At 37.1% G+C, this 25,346-nt stretch overlaps 1 protein-coding gene across 2 annotated transcripts in view; it reads right to left on the bottom strand.

Annotated features, from left to right (window-relative positions):
- Positions 1–25,346, bottom strand: part of raptor (regulatory associated protein of MTOR complex 1) — a 638,589-nt gene that overhangs the window by 17,560 nt on the left and 595,683 nt on the right. For both annotated transcript variants that reach the window (XM_090389485.1, XM_090389491.1), the window contains exon 30: positions 17,270–17,399. In XM_090389485.1, the coding sequence (XP_090245611.1) occupies positions 17,270–17,399 (130 nt within the window). The remainder of the gene's footprint in view (positions 1–17,269; positions 17,400–25,346) is intronic.

Here is a 25,346-nt window from a genome sequence, read left to right as displayed (position 1 = left end):
GCCAAGCAGAAGTAGACAAAAATAGTTGAAGTTAGGTTGCCAAGTTTTTTATTTATTTATGTGAACCCCAAAAATGAGAGGGATTAGAACCTATAGTACTCAGTACCGTGCTTGGGTTGGAGGTTGAGAAGACAAAAGAAGATATTTGTTGACATTGGACATGAACTTCTGTAGATTGTAATTTTCAGGAAATACGTATGAAGGAAGGTTGTTCCAGAAAACGGCGGTTGAATGAATAAATGAGGAAAATGAAAAGTTGGTTCTGTGGGTTTGATGTTGGCTGGTAGCTGCACGTGTTCGGACTGTTTTGAAAGAGAGAGCAGGAATTATAGAAGCCAATTCAGAAGAACAGTGCCCATGGAAGTATCTGTAGAAGAAGCATGCAGCAGAAACAGTACGTCTATGCGAAAGCGAGTGGAGAGACTCTGTTAGAGATGAATCATTAATTAACCTAACTGCCGTCTTCTGAATGGAATTAAGAAGCCTGAGAGAGGTTTTTGGGGCACCACCCCAGATGTCTCCGTAGCCGAGTGGGCAGGAGCGGGAGTGCAGTAGCACACGCTCTTTGAGTAGACCGGGGTTCAAGCCCCTGACTGCCGAATACGGTCGATCTGCCAATTCGCACTGGACCAGCGTGGCAGATTATGGTCCATTTCCCTCAACATGAATTGTCGAGGAGGCTTCCATCCAGCAGCGGGTTGATAATGGCTGCACTTTACTTTTTTTTACCCCAGATGTGAGAACAATATTCCATGGCAGGGCATATTTGCGATTTATACAGAGTGAGCAGCTGTTTGGAAGAAAAGTAACGCCGAGAGCAAAAGAGAAAACCAAGTTTTTTAGATGCAGAGGAAGCAATATTTGTGATGTGCTTGTGCCAAGAGAGATTAGAAGTCAGGGTAATCCCCAAAAGAGATATATCATTTTGCCTAGAAATTGGAGTGTCACCAAAGATAAGCATAGGAGCAGAAGAATCCTTTTTGCGAGATATAAGACAAGACTGAGTTTTAGAAGGGTTGAAATCAACTAAGTTGTCTTTGCCCCACTGGAGAATTACCTGAAGATCGGCATTTAAGGAATTGGCAGCAGATTTTCGAGAACTTGAAGCTGATTGAGCAGGACAAGGTTTCGCAAAATGGAAAGTGGAATGCAATGTGCTATCATCGGCAAAACTATGGATAGGATTTCTAGTCAATGGAAGAAGGTCATTAATATACAAGAGCAAAAGAGTGGGGAAAGAACTGAACCTTGGGGGACACCGCATTAGTGGAGAAGTTAGAAGACAAGAGAGCCATCTACCATCACCCTCAGTGAGCGATCAGAGAGAAAAATGGATAACCAATTACTAAAAACAGTTGGCAAACCATAAGATGGAAGCTTGTTTAGAAGACCTTTATGCCCAACACGATCGAAAGCCTTTGAGATGTCAAGAGCAACTGCTTGTGTTTCACCGAACTTTTACATTGAATTAGTCCATAAATGGGTAACATAAGCCAGAATATCACCAGTGGATCGACACTGATGGAATCCATACTCGCGATCGTTGATCAGGGGAAAGGTTTCTAGGTAGTTTAAAAGTTAGCGGTTAATTGATTTCTCCATTACTTTAGAAAGAGTAGAAGTAATTTCAATGGGACGATAATTGGATGGGAGGGATTTGTCACCCTTTTTAGGAACCGGCTGGTGATGAGCAAATTTCCAAGCAGAAGGAAAAACACCTTTGGAATAAGAAAGTGAAAAAAGGCAGCAAAGAATAGGAGTAAGTTCAGGAGCACTTTTTTTCTTTTTTGGTACTTTTACAATCCTCATTCTAGCAATAATTTATGGATCTATGGAAGCTTGACTGCAATTGTGGGATGGCAATAGATGCAGCTGCTAGAATTTGTTTGGTATTATGGTCGGCAACTGTGTAAACTGGACAAGATTCGATGATCTGATTATCAAAGGATATATGAAAGGTGTACTTTGTCCAATTTGCCTTGGAAAATTTCCATTTTATGTGGTTTTCTGAAGTTAGTGTGATGTTTGAATTTTACAGAATAATATGTAGTAGTCACTGTTGAGCAGATTGTCAAGAGCTGTCTGCTCGATACTAGGAAAGAGGATCAGAGAGCATACAGAGAATGATCTACTGCAGAGACTGTTTGTGTTGGGAGATGGATGTAAATTGGTGAACCAGTATTTAGGATGGTTAGATTTTGTCTGTCTATGAGCATTTCAATGAGTGTCCTCGTTCATTTGCATAAGGAGAACCCTATAATGGAGGGTGTCCACTGAAGTTGCCCAATAAACAGAAAGGAGTTTGCAACTGTAGAATAAGATCTTCAAGTTCATGAATGGTACAAGAATGACTGGGTGAGAGACAGATCGAAACAAGTGTCAGAGTAACGTCAATTGCTATTTGCATAGAAACAGCTTCAATAAAGGTTTATAAATTAATACGTCTGAAGGACTTGTCAATCTATGAGAATTGCTACCTCATCGTGAGAATTATTTATGACAGTTCCTTTTTTGTTGGAAAAGAGTATAATTTTTTTATTGAGGGAGATACATGAAGCATTAAATATGTCTCCTTAGCAGATGCTGACTGGATTATGATGCTTAATTATTTTGTGGATGTCACCAATAATGCTACGAAAGCCTCTACAATTCCACTGGATGATGTTCATTGTTTCAATTTAGATGAAGGAGCTGAGTCTATCTGCTTTTTGAAAGTCTGTCTGATGTGGTCAATTTTAATTCTCTCTTTGGGAAAATAGGTCTTGTGTTGATTTCATCCTCTGGATGGATCTCCAGAATGGTTTTGGTTTCATCTTGACTGAATATTTCATCGTTATCCAAATGGCTGTTTGCTAATGGAATCTGAGTTCACTGCTTGGATGGGTCTTACATTAGCTTCATGAGCAGCAGGTGGTATCGTTACTGGCGTGTTGTTAGCTCTGCTTGAAATCTGTTGCTTTGAGGATTAAGGTACAGAAGAGATTAAGGCAAAGATCGAGCCCATTCAGAAACAGAGATCAGTGTAATTGTTGTATCAGTCTGGACGGATACTGAATGACATTTTTTAGAGGTTCAGCATATGTATGTCTAGGAATCTGTACTTGTAAATTGCTTTCTTGTTTCTGGGAATGAGACCTTTCTATTTTATATTTCTGGATTTTTGCACATATTTCCAATATTCACAATTTTTAGAATGGCTAGGTAGTTGCCTTTACAATTGGGGCAAAGCAAAGACTGGGCATTACAGGCAGCTTGGATATGCCATTTTACAGTTAGGACAGACTGTGAAAGTGTCCAAATTTCTGACACACACAACATCTTATTGGGTTCAGAATATATGGGCGAATGTGACAATGCAAATACCCTGCTTTCACCGATGAAGGTAGATTCGGTGAGCTGAATGTCAGTATGATGCTGTGAGTTGCAATAAGCTCACCATCTCTTTTCACCAAAATTCTTTTTGCCTATGTGACTTTCCAGTTCCTCAGTTCTTGAACAATTCTTCCCCTGAGAGATTCATTAGGTCTCATTCTGAAATTATGCCTCTGGAGGTATTAAGTGTGGCATGTGAGGTCACCTTAACTGAAACTCCATCAAATGAGGAGAGTCTCAGTACAGACTCAGAGTGTTTGAAGCTGGTGGTCTCAACAAGCAGGTTACCAGATTTTGGTCATTGCACCCTTTTTGGGGAACCAGCTATGTTCACAAAACATTTCTGTATGAGAAATGGTGATAGATTGCTTAAGGGCTGGTTTGTTAGCAAATGCAGAATGAGAAAACTATGGTATTCTATTCAGAGAGCATCTGTCCTCAGTCTCTTTGGATTGGATAGTCATTATTGGGTATGTGCAAATCTGTAGGATTTGGAGTTGCAGTCTTAATCGGTGGAATATTGTCAGAGTCTATGTTTTACTCCTTTTGGCCCTGGGGATCTGGCCACACCACGGGCAGGCAGGAGCAGTGCCACAAGGTGACCAAGCAGCTGAGTTAGTTAGTACTGTTAGAAATAAAAACAAAGGTGGATTTCCTTTTTAGGCCTTTGCCTACTTCTAATAGCGCAAAAGAGCTACCCTCATTTATAAATAAAGAAAACAGTAGTTTAAAGAAAATATAATCTATCACGTAAAGGCTCATTGGAGATAATGCTTTGAGGAATGCGGGGATCACATCTGGTGAGTATAGGCTTGGCACATCCAGGGTCCTGAGCTGGATATCATCATTCTTGTCTTTTTTGGTGATTCCCTCCTACTTCTCTCTCTCAGGGTATTCAAATTTTTTTTTTTGCTGGTGCAGCATAATCCTCAGGCTTCCTTGCACCATATGGCTAATAATAATAATAAAAATCGCTTGGCGGCAGAATGCTCCACACCTGGATTCTGGATAAGTTTAAGAACAATATACAGAAAATAGTTGAAGAGGAAATAGGATATAAGCAAGGATAAGAATTGAGAAACTGTAAGTATGCAGAGGATATGGCAAAATACTAATACTAAAGATGGTAGGAGAAAGTATAGAGATATTAACAATAGACAACTTGCAGCATGTCACAGTGGAGTAAGCAATTACTGCAATGTTGAAGGAAGTGAAAGGAAATAAGGAAGTAGGTACTGAGGAAATACCAGGAATTTTATAGTGTTAGTAGTATTAGTATTAATAGTTGCAAATGATGTCAAAAAACAAGCTTATACAGAATCATGCAAAAAAAAAAAAAAAACCCCACTTCACCTATACATTCCCTCCAATAGTTTGTCCAGTTCTTCCATCATTTAGTTTAAGCTATCAACTTCCACAACAAAAACAGATAGTAGTTGGTTCCAGCAATCAACCACCCACTAGCCAAAGGCCAACTTCTGCACATCTATTCCGCAACCATCCTTCTTCTGTTTGAATTTATGCAACATCACTTGCGTAGTTGGGATTCTTTCCCTTGTGAGCAAGAGAAAGAAACCTATCAGCATTGAGCTTGCTCAATCCATTCAAAGCCCTAAACACTTCCATCAGATCACCTCACAGGTGCCTAGTCTCCAGATGCTGCAATTTGCAGAACTGAAACCTTTCTTGGTAAGAGCACCCCTGTGTTCCCTTCAAGAAATTCGTTGCCATCTTTGTACTCGTTCCAGCAGATCCACATTGTTCCTAAAATGAGGCCTAGAGATCTGTATGCAGTAATCAAGATGTGGCCTAACTATTGCCTTATACAATGGGATAATCACTTCCTTATCCCTGCAAGCAAAATTCCTGTATATCACTGACTAATCCCATGAGCTGTCCTGAGATCCTGTCTGCACTGCTCAGAAAACTTCATATTTGACTGCACAATTACCCCCAAGTCTTTTTCATTTTCCACTACTCTGAGTGTAGTGTACACAGTTAGTACGTTACTATGGGGTTACTTCTACCCATATGTAGTACTTTGCATTTGTCAAAATTCAATTGCCATTTCTCAACCCATCTGCCTAACTTTTCTAGATCCTGTGCAGTAGCATACCATCATTAACCACCCTTCCAACCTCTTTATCGTCTGCAAACTTGAACATTAAGCATGATATGCCCTCATCAATAGAAAATAACAATGGGCCCACCACCAAACCCTGGGAAATTCTAATAATAACATTAGTCCATGAAGAGCAGTGTCCATTGATTACCACTCTGTCATCTCCCACTCAACCATCCCTTTCTCTATAGCAGTAACTTGCTGCTAATCCCACACTACTCCAACTTGCCCAGCAGTCTTTTATGTGCAACAGTATCAAAAACTTTCTGAAGTTAGTGTGATGTTTGAATTTTACAGAATAATATGTAGTAGTCACTGTTGAGCAGATTGTCAAGAGCTGTCTGATTGGATACTGTGACCATATCACAGTATCCAATCAAACTGTCCAGAAAAAGATTTCCCCATAACAAACCCATGCTGTGCTTGAAGTATAACTGTAGTCTTGTCCAGATGGTACTACATTATTCTTTATCAAGTGACTCCAATATATTCCCTGGAAGAGAAGTTAAGCTAACAAGTCTGTAATTACTCATGTCACCCTCTGCTTCCCCCTTTGTGAATTGGAGATACAGTTGCACTTTTCCAGTCCACGGGGAGATCTCCCCCGAATCCAAAGATGCTCTCATAATTATGGCTAAGGGTTTGCTTACTACCTTTTCTGTATAATATAACTGGATAGATACCATCCACACCATTTGCCTTTCTTACGTTTAATTTCAACAATTATTCTTCCACTTATCTCTCAGTTATTACAAAATCATTTAGCTCCCTGTTCATTTTGATAAACTTCTGGCATCCAGTTCTCTAAAGAATTCCTCAGGTATGAATGTAGATGCAAAACAGTTTGTCAGACCTGAGCAGCATCATTTTCTGCATATTAAAAATGAAAAAAATAAAATAAAATAATAAATAAAATAACTTTGGAAATTATTGCAGTAAATGTTTGACTATACTAAAGAAGGTAGAAAAAATTTTTAATTACTGATTAAGTTACTTTTGAAGGTCACCTGTCACATTGTCTGCCACTACAATGTGTTAAAGAAAAGACTGGTATGATGTCTAATATGGAGCAGAGACAAAGACACCGAGAATGTAATATATTTGCACACTGGAAATTTCTGAGATGTGTGGGTATGGAGAACGATGTTTTTTTTTTTTTTTTTAGGAGCATTAGCAACTAAGTCCATATTGCTGAGAATGATGGAAAAGATATTATGAGTTGATAAACTGTGAAATGAGGAGGTTTGAGAAGGGTGAGTAGAAAATAAATGAAATCGGATTGGACATGTTACAAGGAGATGGAATGAAGGATGTAGTGATTGAAAAGTTGAGGGTATAGATCCAGAGGGCCATTGAGGAAAATTTTGATAGATGAATCGAGATGAGATGGTGGTTATGAAGAGTGAAGAGGAGAGCAAAGGGCATAGGAGATACAAAGAAGTGATCATTGAGTTTTATCCTTGGACCTGCCCTTAGCACACCAATGATGATGAGTGCTTAGTACAGGTGACCCCCGCCTTAATGCTGATAATTCGTTCCAGAAAAAACAGAGCTCCTAATGAATCCGTGCTAAGCGAGCGCGGCATTCCCATAAGGTAATATATGTATTTGTGAGTTGCGGTCGGTGCCATAGGATATTTCCTAATCAATAATAAACAGTAGTGAAAAGATGCACAAATGTCGGTCAAAATATTTAATATTCAAATATTTGTACATATAAATTATTCTGCATTACATACGTATATAATTATGTGGTAACTACTTACATATCAAAATTAAACTTAAAATTCCAATTAAAATCATGAATTTAATTGATCTAAATTGACAAATTTAATCATGAAAAATGTGTCAATTTTGGGTTGTAGTTTGGCCCTCTTCCTGGTAAACTAAAAGGGGTTTTAATTTAAAATGACGTTAAAGTCAACCATTCCTTCGCTGCTTTGAAACCTGGCATGTTTTTTTCTTCTTTCAATATGAAACTTCGTTTAGGCATTCGTTTCCAAAAAAGTCCTGCTTCATCTATGTTAAAAACTTGTTGAGAAGTATAAACACATAATACCCCTCTTCAATAATTTTAACAAGTTCTTTTTTGAAAGTTTCAGCTCCTTGATCTGCACTTGCGGCTTCTCCCTGGATTTTAAATCTATTCAACCAGCCCTTACTAGTTTTAATTGTTCCACATTTTTTTTTTTTTAGGTGAGCTTTCTTCAGATCATCATTTGGCTAATCTCTCTCTTTTTTTTTTTAATATAATATTTAACTTAACTGAATTCTGCATTGGATATTATCTTCAATAAAATTAGTTAAAGTCTTTCTATTTCAATCCTAATAGCCGGCCTAGTCCTAGTTGCTTGCAGTGGAATAACTGTCTTTCCTGCTGATAAAATTAATTCTTTATTTTTTATAATTGTTCTTACAGTTAAACTTGCCAGTCTTAAATTATGGCACACATCCGCTTGTTGTTGAACGGAATCGATTCGCTTCAAAACGTCTAATTTAATTTTTAAATTCAGTCTTTTTCTTACATTTGTAGTCTTCGTACTGCATCCAGACATTGTTGCTTTTTCATTCTTACCTGCCATTATTAACTCTTCGAAAATGTAACTGCATTAGTTGCAGTAATTAATGATACAGTGTTCGAGTAAACTGTCCATTATGTACGATGTCTAATACTGTACTGAGTGATGACTAGACTTCGGATAAATGCATATAACACAAATATTACAAGCAATATACTTGATAATTTTTTAAAATGTTGATATCAGAATTTCGTAACAAGTCACTGTACTGCAATTAAATTAGCATGCGAGAAAATTTAACTGAGAGTGGGAAAATTTCTCAAGTCAGCATGGGAAATGTTTTAATGCTGTTTTCCTATTCATTTTCAAGCTATCGACTCCATCAGATGAAACGTTTTCGTTAAACATGCCAAAAATGCAATCTCTATGCTGGTAAAAGAGCATTATAGTGATTTGTGACAGCGTTATAGTCAGATACCAGTTTATTATATAAGAACTGTGTTATAGCGAATCAGTGTAAAGCAAACTGCGTTATAACGAGGGCCTGCTGTATAGTCAGAGTAAAATGCAATGGTCAATTTTTGCCCACTCTCATTCCCAAAAGAGGTGTATTACATTAATGCAATGAGATTAATGAGGGGTAAAAAAGGGGTGCTCTTACCAAGACAACCTTCCCATTCTGCAAATTGCACTGTTTAGACTCTAGGCACCTGTGAAGTGATTCGATTGAGATGTTAAGACTTTAGCACATTAGTAGAGGCATGTGATGCAAGAAAGCAAGCTTATACAGCATCAGCCAAAAAAAAAAAAACAAAAAAAAAAAAAAACCCCCTTTCCATTTCACTGATCCATTCGTTCCAAATGTTTGTCTAGTTCTGCCTTGAATTTATTTAAGCTATCAACTTCCACAACAACAGATGAAAGATTGTTCCAGCAATCAAATGCCTACTGGTTAAGGCAAATTTCCACACATCTATTCTCAACTGTCTTTGAATGGACTGACTTTGAATGGCTTGAGCAAACTCAATGCTGATGGGGTTCCTTTCTCTTTCTCAGACTCCACATCTGGGGTGGGGGGATATAGATGTGTGGAACTTTGCCTTCAGCCAATGGGTGGTTGATTGTAACAAGTTTCCATCGTTGTTGTGAAAGTGCATAGTTTGAATAAATTCAAGGAAGAGAACTGGCAAATTATTGGAAGAGTTAGATAAGTGAAATTGGAATTTTTTTTTTTTTTTTTTTCCCGATGCTGTATAAGCTTGCTTTCTTGTAACATTTGACACCATTAATACTAATACTAATTCTGCATTAAGACATTTAATCTATGAATTTCTTTTTTCATACAATTTGTGCAGAAAAAAGAAACAATCACTGGGTTTCTATTTATCCAATTTTAATAAATTTGCAATGGCTTGATATTTCTGAATGGCTCGAATTCCACTGTTAAAAGTGAAGTGACAACCAGATGGACCGACATGGGATCTACCCACGTGGTGAAGACAACAGGTGCATATGCATAAATACAAAGGGTACTAGGAAAGTTTTGCAATATGATGCAACAATGAATCACAGGAAGCTGCTTGTTGCTGCATGTTGAGACATGTTCATACGTGCATAGTAGCCGCCGCGCCAAGTCGATGGGCTCAGCTTGCGATGGCATCGTGGTCACGAAATGAGATAAGGACAGTTTTGCGGTATAATTTCGTGCGTGGTTTAACCATAGACCAGTGCTTAGAAGAAATGACTCTTGCACTAGATGATGATTGTCCACATCGTACAACGATATTCAGGTGGTATAGAGAATTCCAAAGGGGAAATTTCACTCTGGAGAATTCTGAGAGGCCGGGAAGGCCACGAACATCAGTTACGGAAGAAAACGTTACTGCTGTGAGGAAAATGCTTGACGAAAACAGGCGAGTGACCTACCAACAGATAGAGGATACTTTGGGCCTAAATGCACCAGCAATTCGTTCGATTCTGCAAGATCATTTGCACGTGAAGAAACTTTGTTCTCTCTGGGTGCCGCATCAACTGACTGAAGAGCAGATGACACAACGTGTGACTTGGTGCCGGGAGATGTTAAAAAAGTTTGATAAGGGACAATCTCGGTATGTGAACAACATCGTGACAGGTGACGAGACTTGGCTGTACTATTACGATCTGCCGACCAAGGCTCAAAACAAAGTTTGGGTCTTTGATGATGACGACACACCCGTAATTGTCAGAAAATCCCGATCTGTAAAGAAGAAAATGATAGCTGTATTTTTCAAATCGAATGGAATTGTGGAACGTGTCGTTTTGGACACGCAGAAGACAGTCACAGCTAAGTGGTATACTGAACAATGCCTGCCTAAAGTCATTGGATCTATGAAGAACCTGCGGCCAAAGTCAAGAATGGACACCTGGTACCTCCATCACGAAAATGCTCCAGCTCACCGCGCCAAAGCCTGCACCGAATATTTGACCACGACAGGACTGAAACTTCTTGAGCACCCTCCCTACAGTCCAGACCTTGCTCCCTGCGACTTTGCACTGTTCCCGCATGTGAAAATGAAGCTAAAAGGGAGGCAGTTTTCCAGTGATGAGGACCTTCTACGGGCTTGGGACAACGAGTGTGCTTTACTCCCTAGTGAAACTTGGCAGAACTGGTTTAAAGATTGGTTTCGGAGGATGGAGAGGTGTATTGAATGTAGAGGAAATTACTTTGAAAAAATTAAATAAACAAAGCTGTATTGCAAAACTTTCCTAGTATCCTTTGTATATGTTAACACCCCTAAAATGCACCTGGGGTGGATTGGATCTTCTTCTTCAGTGTATCAGTCTATCGACTGGTTTGCCCCTTTGATGAGCTGTCTCCATTTCTCCTGGTCTTGTGCTAGGTGTGTCACTTCTGCATAGCTTCGAAGCCCAGTTTCCTTCAGAATTTTATTTATTTTATTTATGATGGTTTTTTGGTCTTCCTTGTTTTCTTTTTCCAGGTATTTTGCCTTCCAGCACATCCAGTAATGTCCCTCTATGCCTCATGGTGTATCCCATCCATTGTAGCCGGTGTCTTCTGATTCTTCTTAGCAATTCTTTTTCTTCTCCTACACGTAAAACGATGTTATTGCTCATATTTTCTGTCCAGCTAATCTTTTCCATTCCCCACGAGCACCATATCTCAAAAGCCTCAAGTTTTTTCAAGTTGGTTTTGTTTAATGTCCATTTCTCTGCTGAATACAAAGCAATTGACAAATGTATGTTTTCATAATTTTTTCTTTTAGGTCTAGTGATATACTTCTTTGGCTTAGTAAAGAGATTTTACCTCTAAATGCTTGTTTTGCCATCGCAATTCTTGAACTGATTTCACCGTGGCAAGATGAATCTTGTGTTATAATCTCTCCCGGATATTTGAATTTTGTTACCTGTTCTATTTTTTCTCCATCAGTTTTAATGTGAAATTGTTTTGGCTTTTTTACTTATCATCATGATCGTTGTTTTATTAGTGTTAATCTTCATTCCATATTTCTTCACTTTCTTAGTTAACTGTTTTAGCATATTGGATAACATTCTTGGGCTACTTGCATTACCTGATCATCTGCAAACTTGATTGTGCTAAGTGTTCTTCCACCTATCTTTATACCTAACTTTTTACCATCAGATGCTTCTTTCACTATTAATTCTGAAAATATATTAAATAAACCTGGGGAGAGCAAGCATCCTTGCCTTACTCCTCTCCCTATTTTTGCTGTTTTTGTGAAATACAGCAAAAACAGGGTGGTTCCCCCTTGCCTTCCCTGCAGTTCATATATAACAAAAAAGGCTGTTCATAAGAAAAATAACAATGATCGTGGTAAAATATGGGAAATGTAGCTATTTCCCATATTTTACCATTGTTTTGTATTTCAGCTATACAGAATTTTCATGTAGTGAAAATTTTGTTTGAAATTTTGGCAAAGGTAATGAAAGCCAACAAGAATCACAGGAAACACCTTCACCATCTGAGGATGTGGTTGATGTCGTTGGCTTTTAAGGAGCTTTTCCGCGACCAGACCTAGGTCTCCCCAACCTAACTTGTTGGTGACCACTGTGCAAGCTGAGTTTCATAGCGTGTTGAATATGGCCTTGCACAGTCTCCTGTTAGCACCTGACCTAGTTTCCCACTGGGGTTATAACCCAACCTTCCGCTAGGTTGCCCAGGTCAGCATGGAGGTGAGGATGGGATTGGATGGAGAGGCTAGGTGATTTTCTAGAGAAATCATATGTTGCACATGCACACCCCTTTGAGCCCTTGGACTGGATCTACCCAGTTATATTAAGGGAGGTGGAAGAGGATATAAGCAAACCTTTATTGGATATATCTGAATGTATCTGCAATTCACAAAGTGGGATCAAACAGTGACACAAGTAATTACAGATCTGTTAGCTTGACTTCTTGTTCCAGAAAAAATAATGGAGTTAGCATTAGTTGAGGCATATGATGCAAGAAAGCAAGCTTATATAGCATCAGCAAAAAAAAAAAAAAAAAAAAAAACCTCATTTCACCCATCCAGTCACTCCAAATGTTTGTCTAGTTCAGCTTAAAATTTATTTAAGCTATCAACTTCCACAACAAAGATGGAAGTTTGTTCCAGCAATCAACTACCTGCTGGCAAAAGGCAAAGTTCTGCACATCTATTCTACAACTGTCTTTCCTCAATTTGAATCTATACCCTTCTCAAGTTCTTAATCTGAGCAATCAGAAGTATCCCATCAGCATTGAGCCTGCTCAAACCATTCAAGGCCTTATACTTTTTTTTTGGTAGTTGTTGGCGCATAGGCTTCTGTGGCCATAATGCACCTGCCAAGGTTTTTGCAGTACTTTGATCCAAGCTCGAGGCGGGAATTGAACCCGCGACCTTTGGGTTGCCAGGCAGGCACTTTACCCACCCGGCTATCCCGGTCGGCAAGGCCTTATACACCTCAATCAGATCACCTTACAGGTGCCTAGTCTCCAGCCACTGCAATTTGCAGAACTTAAGCCTCTCTTGGTAAAAGCACCTGTCACCAATCTTTTTGCTCTTCTCTGTATTCGTTCTAGCAACTCTAAATCCTTACTAAAATGAGGCCTCCAGACCTGTACGTAGTACTCAAGGTATGGTCTGACCAATGTCTTATACAAGGGGATAATCGCCTCCTTATCCCTGCTAGAAAAGTTCCTATATATCATTGACAAGACCCCATGACATGTTTGGCAGCCTGTCTGCACTACTCAGAAAGCATATCTGACTGCACAATTACCCCAGGTCTTTTTTATTCTCCACTACCCTGAGTATAGTACCGCACAATTGGTATGTTACTCTGGAGTTACTGCTACCCATATGCAGCACTTTGCATTTGTCAATGTTAAACCTCAGTAGCCACTTCTCAACCCATCTGCCCAACTTTTCTAGATCCTGTTGCAGTAGCACACTGCCATTACTGTCATTAACAACCCTGCCAACGTTCGTATCATCTGAATATTTGGACAATAAGCCTGATATACCTTCATCCATATCATTGATAAATATACAAAACAACAGTGGTTCCAACACCAAACCCTGGGGGACTTCGCTAATAACATTAGTCCAGAAGAGCAGCATCCACTGATTACCACTCTCTGTCATCACCCACTCAACCACCCTTTTATCCTTAGTAGCAACTTGCTCTTAATACCATACAGCTCCAATTTGTACAGTAGTACAAACTGGAGTGCTCCAATGTTCAAAGTATCAAAAGCTTTCCTGAAATCCAAGTATATGATATCAAAATTATATTTTGCATCCAGTTCCTTTGTGTCTACATCTTAGTATCCAATCATATTGGTCAGACAAAACTTCTCCCTAATGAACCCATGCTATGTCTGAATTATTACTGTGTCTTGACTAAATGATCCTGCAATGCTTCTTTAACCAGTGACTCCACAATTTTTCCTGCAACAGAAGTTAAACTAACAGGTCTGTAATTACTTGTGTCACCCTTTGATCCCTCTTTGTGAATTGGAGATACATTTACACATCTCCAGTCTGTGGGGATCTCCCCTGAGTCCAACAATGCTCTAATAATTATGGCTAAGGGTTTGCTTGCTTCCTTTGCTGCCTGCATTAATATAACTGAATAGATCTCATTCACCCCAGGTGCCTTTCTTATGTTTAACTTAAACAATTTCTCTTCCACTTTGCTCTCAGTTATTACAAAATCATTTGTCTCCCGTTTAGAGTTTAATAAGCTGCTGGTCTTCACTTCTCTACAGAATTCTTCATGTGTGAATGAAGATAATAAATACTCATTCAGTTTGTCAGCTATCTGAGCAGGATCATCAACAGTCAAACCATCAATATCAAGTGGATCAATCTGATTCAACCTCTTCCTTCTAGAGTTAATATAAGTAAAGAAGTCTTTTCTTTTTTTCTTTGCATCCTTTGCCAAAGATTTCTTGTAATCTGCCTTCACTTGCCTAACCTCCTTTGTGACTTGATTACAGACTTGATTATATCTACCATAGGCTTCTGTGTCGCCTGATAATTTATATGCATTCCATGCATTTTTCTTCTTGGCCATGAGTCTCATTAGTTTATCTGCCATCCATTTGGGCCTAAACCTTGAACAGTATTTCTTGGTATGAAAAGCCTAGTAGCTTCAAGCATTAATTCCATGAATGCTTCCTGTTTAGAATTTGCTGTTGGTAACGTCATCATTTGCTTGCACTACATAGAATTAAAAAAAAAACTGAAACCACTGTAGTCACCTTTACGAAAGCAAAAACTCTTTCCTTTACCTATGATGGTATTTACATGGTCTCTATTTGAAGATTCTTAATGCATGAATAATCACTGCTGATAATCAGATCAAGAGAATATTGCTTCCTTTGGTTGCCTCTCAAACATGCTGCTGTAGAAAACAGTCATCCAGTAAATTCACAAAAGTCTTGCTAGTGTGTGAATGACCAACCCACAAGTTCCAGTCAATATCTGGGAAGTTAAAATCCCCCATTATAAGACATTCTGATTTACTGGCTCACTTTATTTCTTTGTATAGATGTTCATTGTACTCATCAGAGTTAGTTATCATATAGCACACTCATACCCTCATTTTTGCTTTCCCGGTGTTTATTTCACACTAAACTTACTGAACTGTCTACCAATGTCAACTGGATGCACTTCCTTAGATTTTATGTGTTTCTTAATTAACAGCATAACACCTCCCTCCCTTCCTATTCTGTCTCTCCTTTCTCTACACATTCCACTTCCCGAATTCCAATTCTGCATTCCTTATATCTGTGTGACACCACATCTCTGACATCCCAACAATATCTGCTTTTGATGTCTTGACCAGCACTTCAAATTCATCAAATTTATTTTCTATACTCCTAGCATTGGTGTCCATGCAAGTATACATGCACCTGTTCTTACTCTTAGTTATCCTAACACAGCCCATGTATTTATTTGTTTTGTGATTACTCCCAGCAGTACCTGAAATCCCCAGCAACTCACTCTCCAGGCTGCTGCTCATTCCAATAGAAGCAGTGCAAGAATCACTTCCACCTCTGCCTGTGTCTACTGTTACTCCATTTGTCTGTGAATTCCACCAAGCTAGCATTTTACTAACCCACCTAACATTGCCTCAATAGCATCAGCAAATATTTTTGCACTCTTTCTATTTAAGTGTATCCCATCACTGCAGAAGCAGTCTCTCCTGTTAACAAGCACAGACCATGCTGAGAAAAATTCTACCCCATTAGATTTGCACAATTTCTCCAGGGCCGAATTGATTGATAAGGCTCTTATCATATACTTCCTCCTATTGTGTCTGGGCAGAATTGCAGGCACTTTCAAATTTAACCCCAACGTGCGACTTTTTTTCAACACTGACCTGCACTTGCTAAGTAAATCCCGAGATCTCCTACACTTAATGTCATTAATGCCAATGTGTACAACAATATCACCTTTTGTCCTCTTAAAAGATGATATCTGCTCTACAACATCATCAACTTTTTCCCCCTGGCAAACATACCCTATTACGCCTTTTTGCACAATATATTTCTCGTTTCCTTGACAATTGAGTCACCGACAATACTAGCTCATGTGGGACCAGCGCATTCTACCCTGAAGATTGCTGCTGTGTAGTGTAGTGCACAAGAGTGAGAGCTCTGGTGTTGAGTTGGGCAGCCAAGAGCTTGATGGGACCCCCATTTTAATTCCTTTGAGGGCATTTACCCTACTATTCAAACTCTCATATCAGAATGCCGAGTTCATGCCTAAATTCTTGACAGTCTGTACACCTAGCGCGCGCGCGCGCGCACGCACGCACGCGCACGCGCACACACACACACACACACACACACACACACAGGCATCTTCCTTGGCTAGATCACCTGTTCCAGAAAGATCCACAAACACTTCACAAGTTGCACATTTTTTTAGGCTGTGGTGTGTTGGAGAATCTTCCCCTTCAGTTCTTCCTCAAGCCACAGCACCTCCGCTACTTTGTGCATGTTGCTGCTCTAGTCTGGGGCATGATTTCTGTTTAAATACAATTTAATCAACAATGAAAATTAATAAGATTAATAAATTTAACTGATTAATTGATAATACTATACTAAACCTAACAGATTCCTAATAGAGTATTATGTTCTGTATTGATCTAATATACAATGTTGGCAAGTTTCAAGGGCATAAGGTTCTACAGATAGTAAGTAGTAACCTACAAATTCTCTATCTAAATTCTTCAAAATAAACTAAGGAGTGGGACTAACACTATAAAGCTATTTCTAGAAAAAAAACTAATATGCCAATTTTTTTTTTTTTTTTTTTGGTAGTTGTTGGCGCATCGGCTTCTGTGGCCATAGTGCACCTCCCAAGGTTTTTGCAGTACTTTGATCCAAGCCCGAGGCAGGATTTGAACCCGCGACCTTTGGGTTGCCAGGCAGGCACTTTACCCACCTGGCAAGCTCAGTCAGCAATATGCCAATTAAGTCAATAAAATGGCAAAAATTTAACAAAAACTTATCCATTTGCTGGAGCCATAAAATATTCTCCCATGGATATCCTTGTTCCCCTTAATAATGCAGTTCTAACAAGAATTAGACAAATATACAGTGATGAAATGATCTCCCATCAAAGAAATAATCTCTGAAATTTTTTTAAAAATTCTTTTCACAATTCACAACTATTATATAAAGATTACTGATGTAAAACAAGCAAGAAAGTAAAGAGTGAAAAAAAAAACAAGACTTTCAATATTAAATTAAATAAATTACCTTGTAAGGATGGAAAGCTAGACAACTGACATGGCCTATCCTATGGCTCATAAATCCATCATAGTACTTTATGCAGTTAACTGAATCACCTTGATGATTATATATATTAATAAGCTGACTTGCAGATCCACTAAAATAATGCAAAGTATAAAGCTAAATTACATTTACAAAAAATAGCCAGTTTTTATAAAATGTTTAATAAATAGTACATAATGTAATAAGGAAAAAGAAGCATAAGAAATATAGTAGATTATAAAAATTAAATTTTTTCTTCTTCTTTTTTTTTTTTTTTGGAGTCTTCAGAAATTCCTTCTCCGATACAGATGTATTTATTCCATATTGTAAAATGACAAAATTGAATTGTGGCTACACAGGGAGAATGCAACTTTAATATAAGCTTGGACGAAAGAGGCAGAACTTCCTTGCTACAGGAACATGTAATAATAACAAGAGAAAGTTCAAGTTAAGGCTACAATCAACTTTTTATAGTCTATCACATTCCAACTGTTATTTCAAATAACCATCTGTTGTGCCTGCATGTTACAGGGGAACTGACTCCAGAAGAAAGCAGTTTCACTCCTAGTGGATAATTTGGTACCTTGCACAATACAGCATTTTGACAATGAAAGCCAGGCAAGGGTTTGGCAAAGCATCCGTGGGTGTGGAGACCAGTTATTCAGTCTAACTGCACTTCTGGTCTAAATCCACACCATTCTTATAGCTTAGGGACAATTAAAGACTTGTTACAGAATTTAGGTGAAGCCAATCAGCATGCTAAAGAGGAGGTACATTGCATATGCAGCAGTTATCTTTTGTTGAAATCACCTGTTTATAGACATAAGGCATATACCCAGGCTAAGGGGTGACATTTGAGCACTTGTTTGGATATGTGGAGCACACATTCCAAGGTGGAGCCAGAAGTTTGGGCAGGCTTGCCTTGCTATTCTGTCTAAGCTTAAAAATATCTTGCAGACATATGCCTGCTGGTTTATTAATGGTTGGGCATGCTCTGTTCAGGTTTTACAAGCGTAGTTCTTACAGAGTTTTCTATGCTGGGCAATTGGGAATGGATTTTAATTTGGCTGCATAACACACCAGTAGGTTTTGTTGACTAAGTTTCAGTGATGGTTTGTAGGCTTCTGCATACAGACTTTGTACTGGTGATGTGCGATATGCCCCTAAAGCTAGATAAAACCCACTGTGATAGACAGTGGGTTTTATTTACAGTTTCATTCCTGAGCAGTTTAGCTGAATCATCAGTCTGTGCTACATAATCCAGACAGGACCATATACAAGCATGGTACCTGATATAAACATAGTACAGTGCTTCGTTCAGGACACCATGTTGTTACAGATAGTACTTTAAACATGTTCAGTTTCTATAGACACACTTGCTCTTATGTATTTTACATTCTCCAAAAATATCAGTTTTTTTTAATCTAGAATTACTCCTAGAAATTTAATGCTTGGTGTGATTAGACTTATTTTTTCATCTAAATTTAGCACTGGATCTAGGTGCAGGTTATGTTCAAGCTGCTTTCTCCCATTTTTAATATGATATTTAAAACTACCCACTGACTTCTGCCACTCAACCATCCCTTTATCCATAGCAGTAACTTGTTTCTAATGTCACACTGCTCCAAGATGTTATGAACAATTCTTGTGCCTGGTCTGAAACTTCATTTCAGACTGGGCACAAGAAGTCTGAGTTTCTGTAGTGCACCAATTTCTTATGTTATATATAGGATGATTTGTTTATGCTGGCTGGGAGGACTGCCTTCTTGGCATTTAGATACGTGACATGATATTCTCTCTTATATCACTGTATCAGTTTTTCCCTCTTTCAATATTCATAGTTCCTTAATATAGGTAGAATGCTTCCCCCACAGTATTGATATTTTGGTTTCTTTGCTGGACAGCTTTGATTGTGTTCTTGAGATCAATAGTTGGAACAGACAGTAGCTTCAGAGCATGCTATTTGTGAATAGCCACATTTTTGGAATTTAGTATTAGGAAGGCAGAATGATGTAAGGAAGCAAACTTTTTCTGCCTCAGTAAAAAAAAAAAAAAAAAATAAATAAATAAATAAAAAAAAAAAACAACCCACACTGTTTCCCACAAGGTAATCATTCAATTGTTTTAAACTTAGTCAGATTAACTGCTTCCACCACACTGGGAAGCAACTTATTCCAGTGTTCAACGACTTGCTGTACATAGGCAAACTTCAATAGATCCAAACTTCTGTTATTTCCTGAGATTTTAACTTTGTTTTCCTCTGATTCATACTTCACTCACAAGAGAGAGAGCAGACCTTCCTCATTCATTTTACTCAATCCCATGAGCATTTTTACACCTCAGATCTCCCTTAAGATGTCTAGTTGCAAACTTTGTAGTCCATACCTTCTAAGTCCTTATACGTGCATTGCTTTGCTCCTGTTGCCAATCTGGTCACCCTTCTCTGGACCTTCTCATGTGGAGACCACATCTGTCTTTTTACAGATGTGGTCTCCACACCTGAAAACTTAACTACTGCTTTATAAAGATGGATAATGATATCCTTCTCCATACTAGCAAAGGTCTTATAAATCATAGACAAGGACATCATGTGGCTTCCTAGCCAGCTATTTACACTGTATGGAAAATTTAATGTCAGATTAAATCATAATACCTCGGCTTTCTTTGTCTTAATCCACCTTTTAGCTCCTTACTCCCTAACTTATACACGCCTCCATTTCGGTCCCAAATGCATGATCTTACTCTTAAAAGTATTAAACTTCTTAGTTGCCATTTTTTGAAACATATATGCAAATGATCCAAGTCTTTTTGAAGCAACACAGTCTGGCTCAGATAGTCAACCACCCTTCCCACCTTCAAATCATCAGCAAACTTTGACAGCTTACCTTGGACATCCTTGTCAATATCATTTATGAAAATCAGAAATAGGAAAGGACCCAAAATTGATCCCTGGGGATTCCCACTTGTTACTGAAAACTATTTTTGACAACCCTCTGTCTCCTATCTTTTAGCCAGCCTACAATCTAGTGTAGGATCTTACTAGTAATGCCAACATCTTCCAGTTTATCCAACACTTTACTAAACTCTAAACATATCAAAATAGTTAACTGCACTCAACTGCTTAATCATAATAACTTACTACACAGGTCAGGCATGACCTCACCTTAACAAACTTATGAAGGGATCTATTCAAGATTGCATTCGTGTCCAGATGATCCAGTATGGCATCCTTAACTATAGACTCCATGGACCTCTCTACCACAGAATTCAAACAAAGTAGACTGTAGTTATCTACCTCCTTTTTGGCACTGCCTTTGCAGATGGGGAGACATTAGCACACCTCCAGTAAAAGGGAATCTTCCCAGAATCCAATGATGCATGCATTGGCATTCCCAACAGTCTGAGACACTTATATGCAGCCTTTTTAATTACAATTTTGTATATATTCAGATTATTTTTAATCTGAATATATACCAAATTCCCTTGACACCTTGCTCTTCTTTATCAATATATCATTTATTTTTCAGCAATTTAATACCTTAACATTCCCCAAAGTTTCGACTGTAAATAAGTGAGAAGTATCTGTTCAACTCATCTGCCATGTCTGTCGGGCTTTCTATGGACATTCCACTATAACCAATTAAGGAACATACTGGATTTACTTTGCTCTTTCTTGTGCTAACATATGAGAAGAACTGATTCTTAGCTCTCTTTGCTAGTAGTTTCTTTTAATCAGTTTTCACCTGTTATACTCCAGAAGTGGGTTTTTTCACAGATGTTCTTATTATGTCCATGCAAATCAGAATCATGTGATTGCCTTGCTTGTTTTTTTTGCTTAATCGAACTACTAACCTTACCCATCATCCATTTTGGCAACTCACCTTTGACCACTGGTATTAATATGTTTGTGGTTTCAAGGATAAATTTTTTGAATACTTCCCATAGAGCAGGGGTGGGCAACCCGCGGCCTTTGTCACACAAAGATGAAATAAAATCATTAAATAATCCTACTACTTTTAAACTAATATTTTTTAAAATTAAATATTCAAAACGTTTTAATAATAAAAAGCTTTATATATTTTTTTCACAATATAGAAACATTATTCAGATAATTAAAAAAGGAAAAAAAATTTTTTGATCTAAAAAGTAAAATATATCATGTTTAACTTGTTCTATTTATTTAAAAATCATTTTTATGTACCACAAATGATAAAAAACGAAAGCTATTTAATAAAAGAAAAATTCTAATTCTCTGTTAAGTTTGTTAAAATAAAAAAAATATTTTAACAGAGTTAATAATTTGACGAAAATAGTTTTTTATTTTAATATTTAAATTGTGACATCGTGATTTTTTATCTGTTTCTTTTATGTGCATATTTGTAACTGTGAATATTTTGACAACCGTATGTATTTTTGTCTTGAATTTTGTAATCCTGTAATTTCTTATGTTTGATTTTACAATTGCTTAATTTTTTGATTGCCCATCATGTTCAAAAAAGTTAAAAGAAAGTTGAATGAAGAAAACAGAACATTTAAAGAAGATCGGGAGATGCAATATTTTCTTATTTCTGTGAAAGACAAAATGGTGTGTTTGATATGTAATACAGCACTAACAACATTAAAAAAATACAATGCAAATCAACATTATCTATCTCACAAGGACCATAAATATGCAAAATTAGAAGGAGAAGCACGTAAGCTTCATTTTTCTTCAAAAAATGAAGAAAGAAAAACAGCACCAGGAAAAGGCTTTTTGTGCTTTTATTAAGCAAGGAACTTCTGCAACCGATGTTACATACAAAGTAGCGCATGAACTTGGAAAAAAAAACAAACCTTTTATCATCAAAATGATAAAAGAATGTATTGTTGAAGCAGTAGGATGTTTAGATCTGGAAAAAGTTGACAGATACAAACAATTACCTCTCTCAAGAAAAACTATAACTAATAGACAACATGAATTAGCTCAGAATGTAGGAGAACAACTTCAGGTAATAATTCACTCTAAAGAAGTATATTTTTCAATTGCGTTAGATGAAACCACTGATAGAAATGACTCTGCTCAAATATTATATTTTATTCATGCTATAACTGAATATTTTCATTGTTACGAGAAACTACTGGCTTTGGGTACGCTCAATGAAAGGACTCGTGGAATTGATATTTTTAACAACTTTAAAGAAATGTGTCTTGGGAGAGGACTAAACCTTGGTAACCTGGTGAGTGTATGCATGCACGGTGCACCTTCTATGAGAGGAAAGCGAAAAGGATTGGTTTCATTGTTAAAAAAAGAAAAACCCAATTTAGAAAAGTTAATTTCATTCCACTGTATATTACACCAACAAAACCTTTGTGCGAAATTCTCCACATTGAGCAATACTTTGGACAAAATTATTGCAATTGTTAACTTTATTCGAGTAAATGCTTTAAGACATCGCCAATTTCGGATCATGCTTATATTGGATGATGAGACATATGATGACTTGCCATATAATTGTAAAGTGTGCTGGTTATCAATAGGACAAATTTTAGTAAAAGTTTTGACTTTGCAAGAACAAATTAAAAAATTTTATGAGGAACAACAACAAGAATGTGATTTATTAGATGAAGAATTTTGTAGAAATGCTGAGTTTTTGTGTGATATGGAAAAGCAAAATGAATTAAATGTTTATTTGCAGGGAAAAACAAGGCATATATATGACATGTGGCAAAAAATTCATGTATTTCGAAAAAAATTAATTTTTTACAAAACTCTTTTCTCTAAATCAGAAATATCTGGGGAACATTTCCCTCATTTAAAAAATATGTTAAAGGAACAGAAAAATATGTTGTATATGACACTTTCAAAGACTACATAACCGTATTGGACATGTTAATTGAAGAATACAATGATAGATTTTCTGATTTCGAAGAACATACTTTAGAAATGAAATTGGCGTATGAGCCACATTTAGTTGATATCCTGACGGCACCCACGGAACTACAGATGGAATTAATTATCATATTATCTTCTCCTTGAATTAGGAGAAGATAATATGATAAAGATTTTTTTTTGATACAAAAAAAAGATCCTATTGAAATATGGAAAAATGCAGTTGAATACCCAGGTTTACGTCAACATACTCATCGACTGCTGTCTTGCTTTGCAACTATATATTGTTGCGAATCAACTTTTTCATACCTTACACAAATTAAAAGTATTTAAGGACTCAGATATCTGATGTTCATTTAGAAGACCAACTCAAGTTGCGTACAACTAAGATGGAGTCTAATATCCAGTTGTTATCTTATTATATTTTTTTAAATTTTGTGTTCATATAAAATGTAGGTGGATGTATTATGATGAGAATATTGTAAATATGTGTTTTATTGATATTTATTTGCCTTTTCTATAGTTATATGTAATAAAATTTAACACTAATAATTAAGTATGTTTTACTTTGTAAGTAGTGGTTCGAACGATCGGTGCAGCCTTTCCACTATTTCCGAAAATAAATATGGCCTTTTATTCAAAAAAGGTTGCCCGCCCCTGCCATAGAGCATTTGTATTCAACATATCCAAACCCAAAAATCTCATTCGTTAATTATCAAAAAAGATGTTTCAGCTGAAACCAATGCATTCTGATGAGTTTAGATCATTAAAAATGTGCAATCGAAGTGGTTTCAGCCGAGACATTTTTTGGTAAACAACTCAACCACCAAAGCATCAAATCTTCAACTCATTAGTTAACTAATATTAAATTATTTTTTACAATTGTACAGTTTTTTCTAATTATTCTTGTATAATACACAGAGAGAATGTTAAATAATTGCTATAAATTTTCATTTGAATAACAATTTAGAAAATAATTTATTATCTTTATAATTATATTTTTTTAAATTTTGTGTTCATATAAAATGTAGGTGGATGTATTATGATGAGAATATTGTAAATATGTATGTTTTATTGAAATTTATTTGCTTTTTCTATAGTTATATGTAATAAAATTTAACACTAATAATTAAGTATGTTTTACTTTGTAAGCAGTGGTTCGAAAGATCGGTGAAGCCTTTCCACTATTTCCGAAAATGAATATGGCTTTTTATTCAAAAAAGATTGCCCACCCCTGCCATAGAGCATTTGTACTCAACATATCCATACAGTAGGAAGTCCAGTTAATTGAACCAAAGAAATAACTCTCTCTTGAAATTGAATCTCTTTGCCTTTACCTTTGACTACATAGGTTTCTTCTGATACAATTCATTTTATGGAATTGTGTTCATTATTACTGCCTACTGGTTCCGCCACTGTGAAGTTTTTGATACTTTCTTGTACTCTCTCAGACATACTGGGATAAGTAGCAATCATCCAGTGTTTAAAAACCTGTTACCATATAGTAAATTTCTGGTCTACATATTCCAGTCTATAAGACGTAAGTTGAAGTCACCTATAATAAGCCAAATGTACTTGCTCGTGCAAATTACCTTAAAGATTTTTGTCATACCTCTCAGAACCAATAGCATTAGTAGAGGCTACGATGCAAGAACGCAAGCTTATGCAGCATCAGCAAAAAAAAAAAAAAAAAACACGCTCCCATTTCACCCTCCATTTGTTCCAAATAAATATCCAACTCAGCCTTAAATTTATTTAGTCTATCAACTTCCACAACAAAAGATGGAAGTCTGTTCCACCAATCAACTACCCGCTGGCTAAAGGCAAACTTCCGCACATCTATCCTACAACTGTCTTTCATCAATTTGAATGTATGCCCTCTCAGGTGATTATTCTGAGCAAGAGAAACAATCCCATCAGCACAATGAGCATTCTCAAACCATTCAAGACTTTATATACCTCAATCAGATCACACAGGTGCCTAGTCTCCAGATACTGTAATCTGCAAAACTTAAGCCTTTCTTTGTAAGAGCAACCCTTCGTTCCATTCACAAATCTTGTTGCCCTTCTCTGTACTCGTTCTAACAGCTCTATATCCTACTAAAATGAGGCCTCCAGACCTGTATATAGTACTCAGGGTGTGGCCTGACCATTGATTTATACAAGGGGATAATCATCTCCTTATCCCTGCTA

This window comes from Mastigoproctus giganteus, chromosome 2 (assembly GCF_048544385.1).
Source record: "Mastigoproctus giganteus isolate SK-2022 chromosome 2, ASM4854438v1, whole genome shotgun sequence".
Lineage (NCBI taxonomy): Eukaryota > Metazoa > Arthropoda > Arachnida > Uropygi > Thelyphonidae > Mastigoproctus > Mastigoproctus giganteus.
This window is presented reverse-complemented; position numbering and strand designations above follow the sequence as displayed.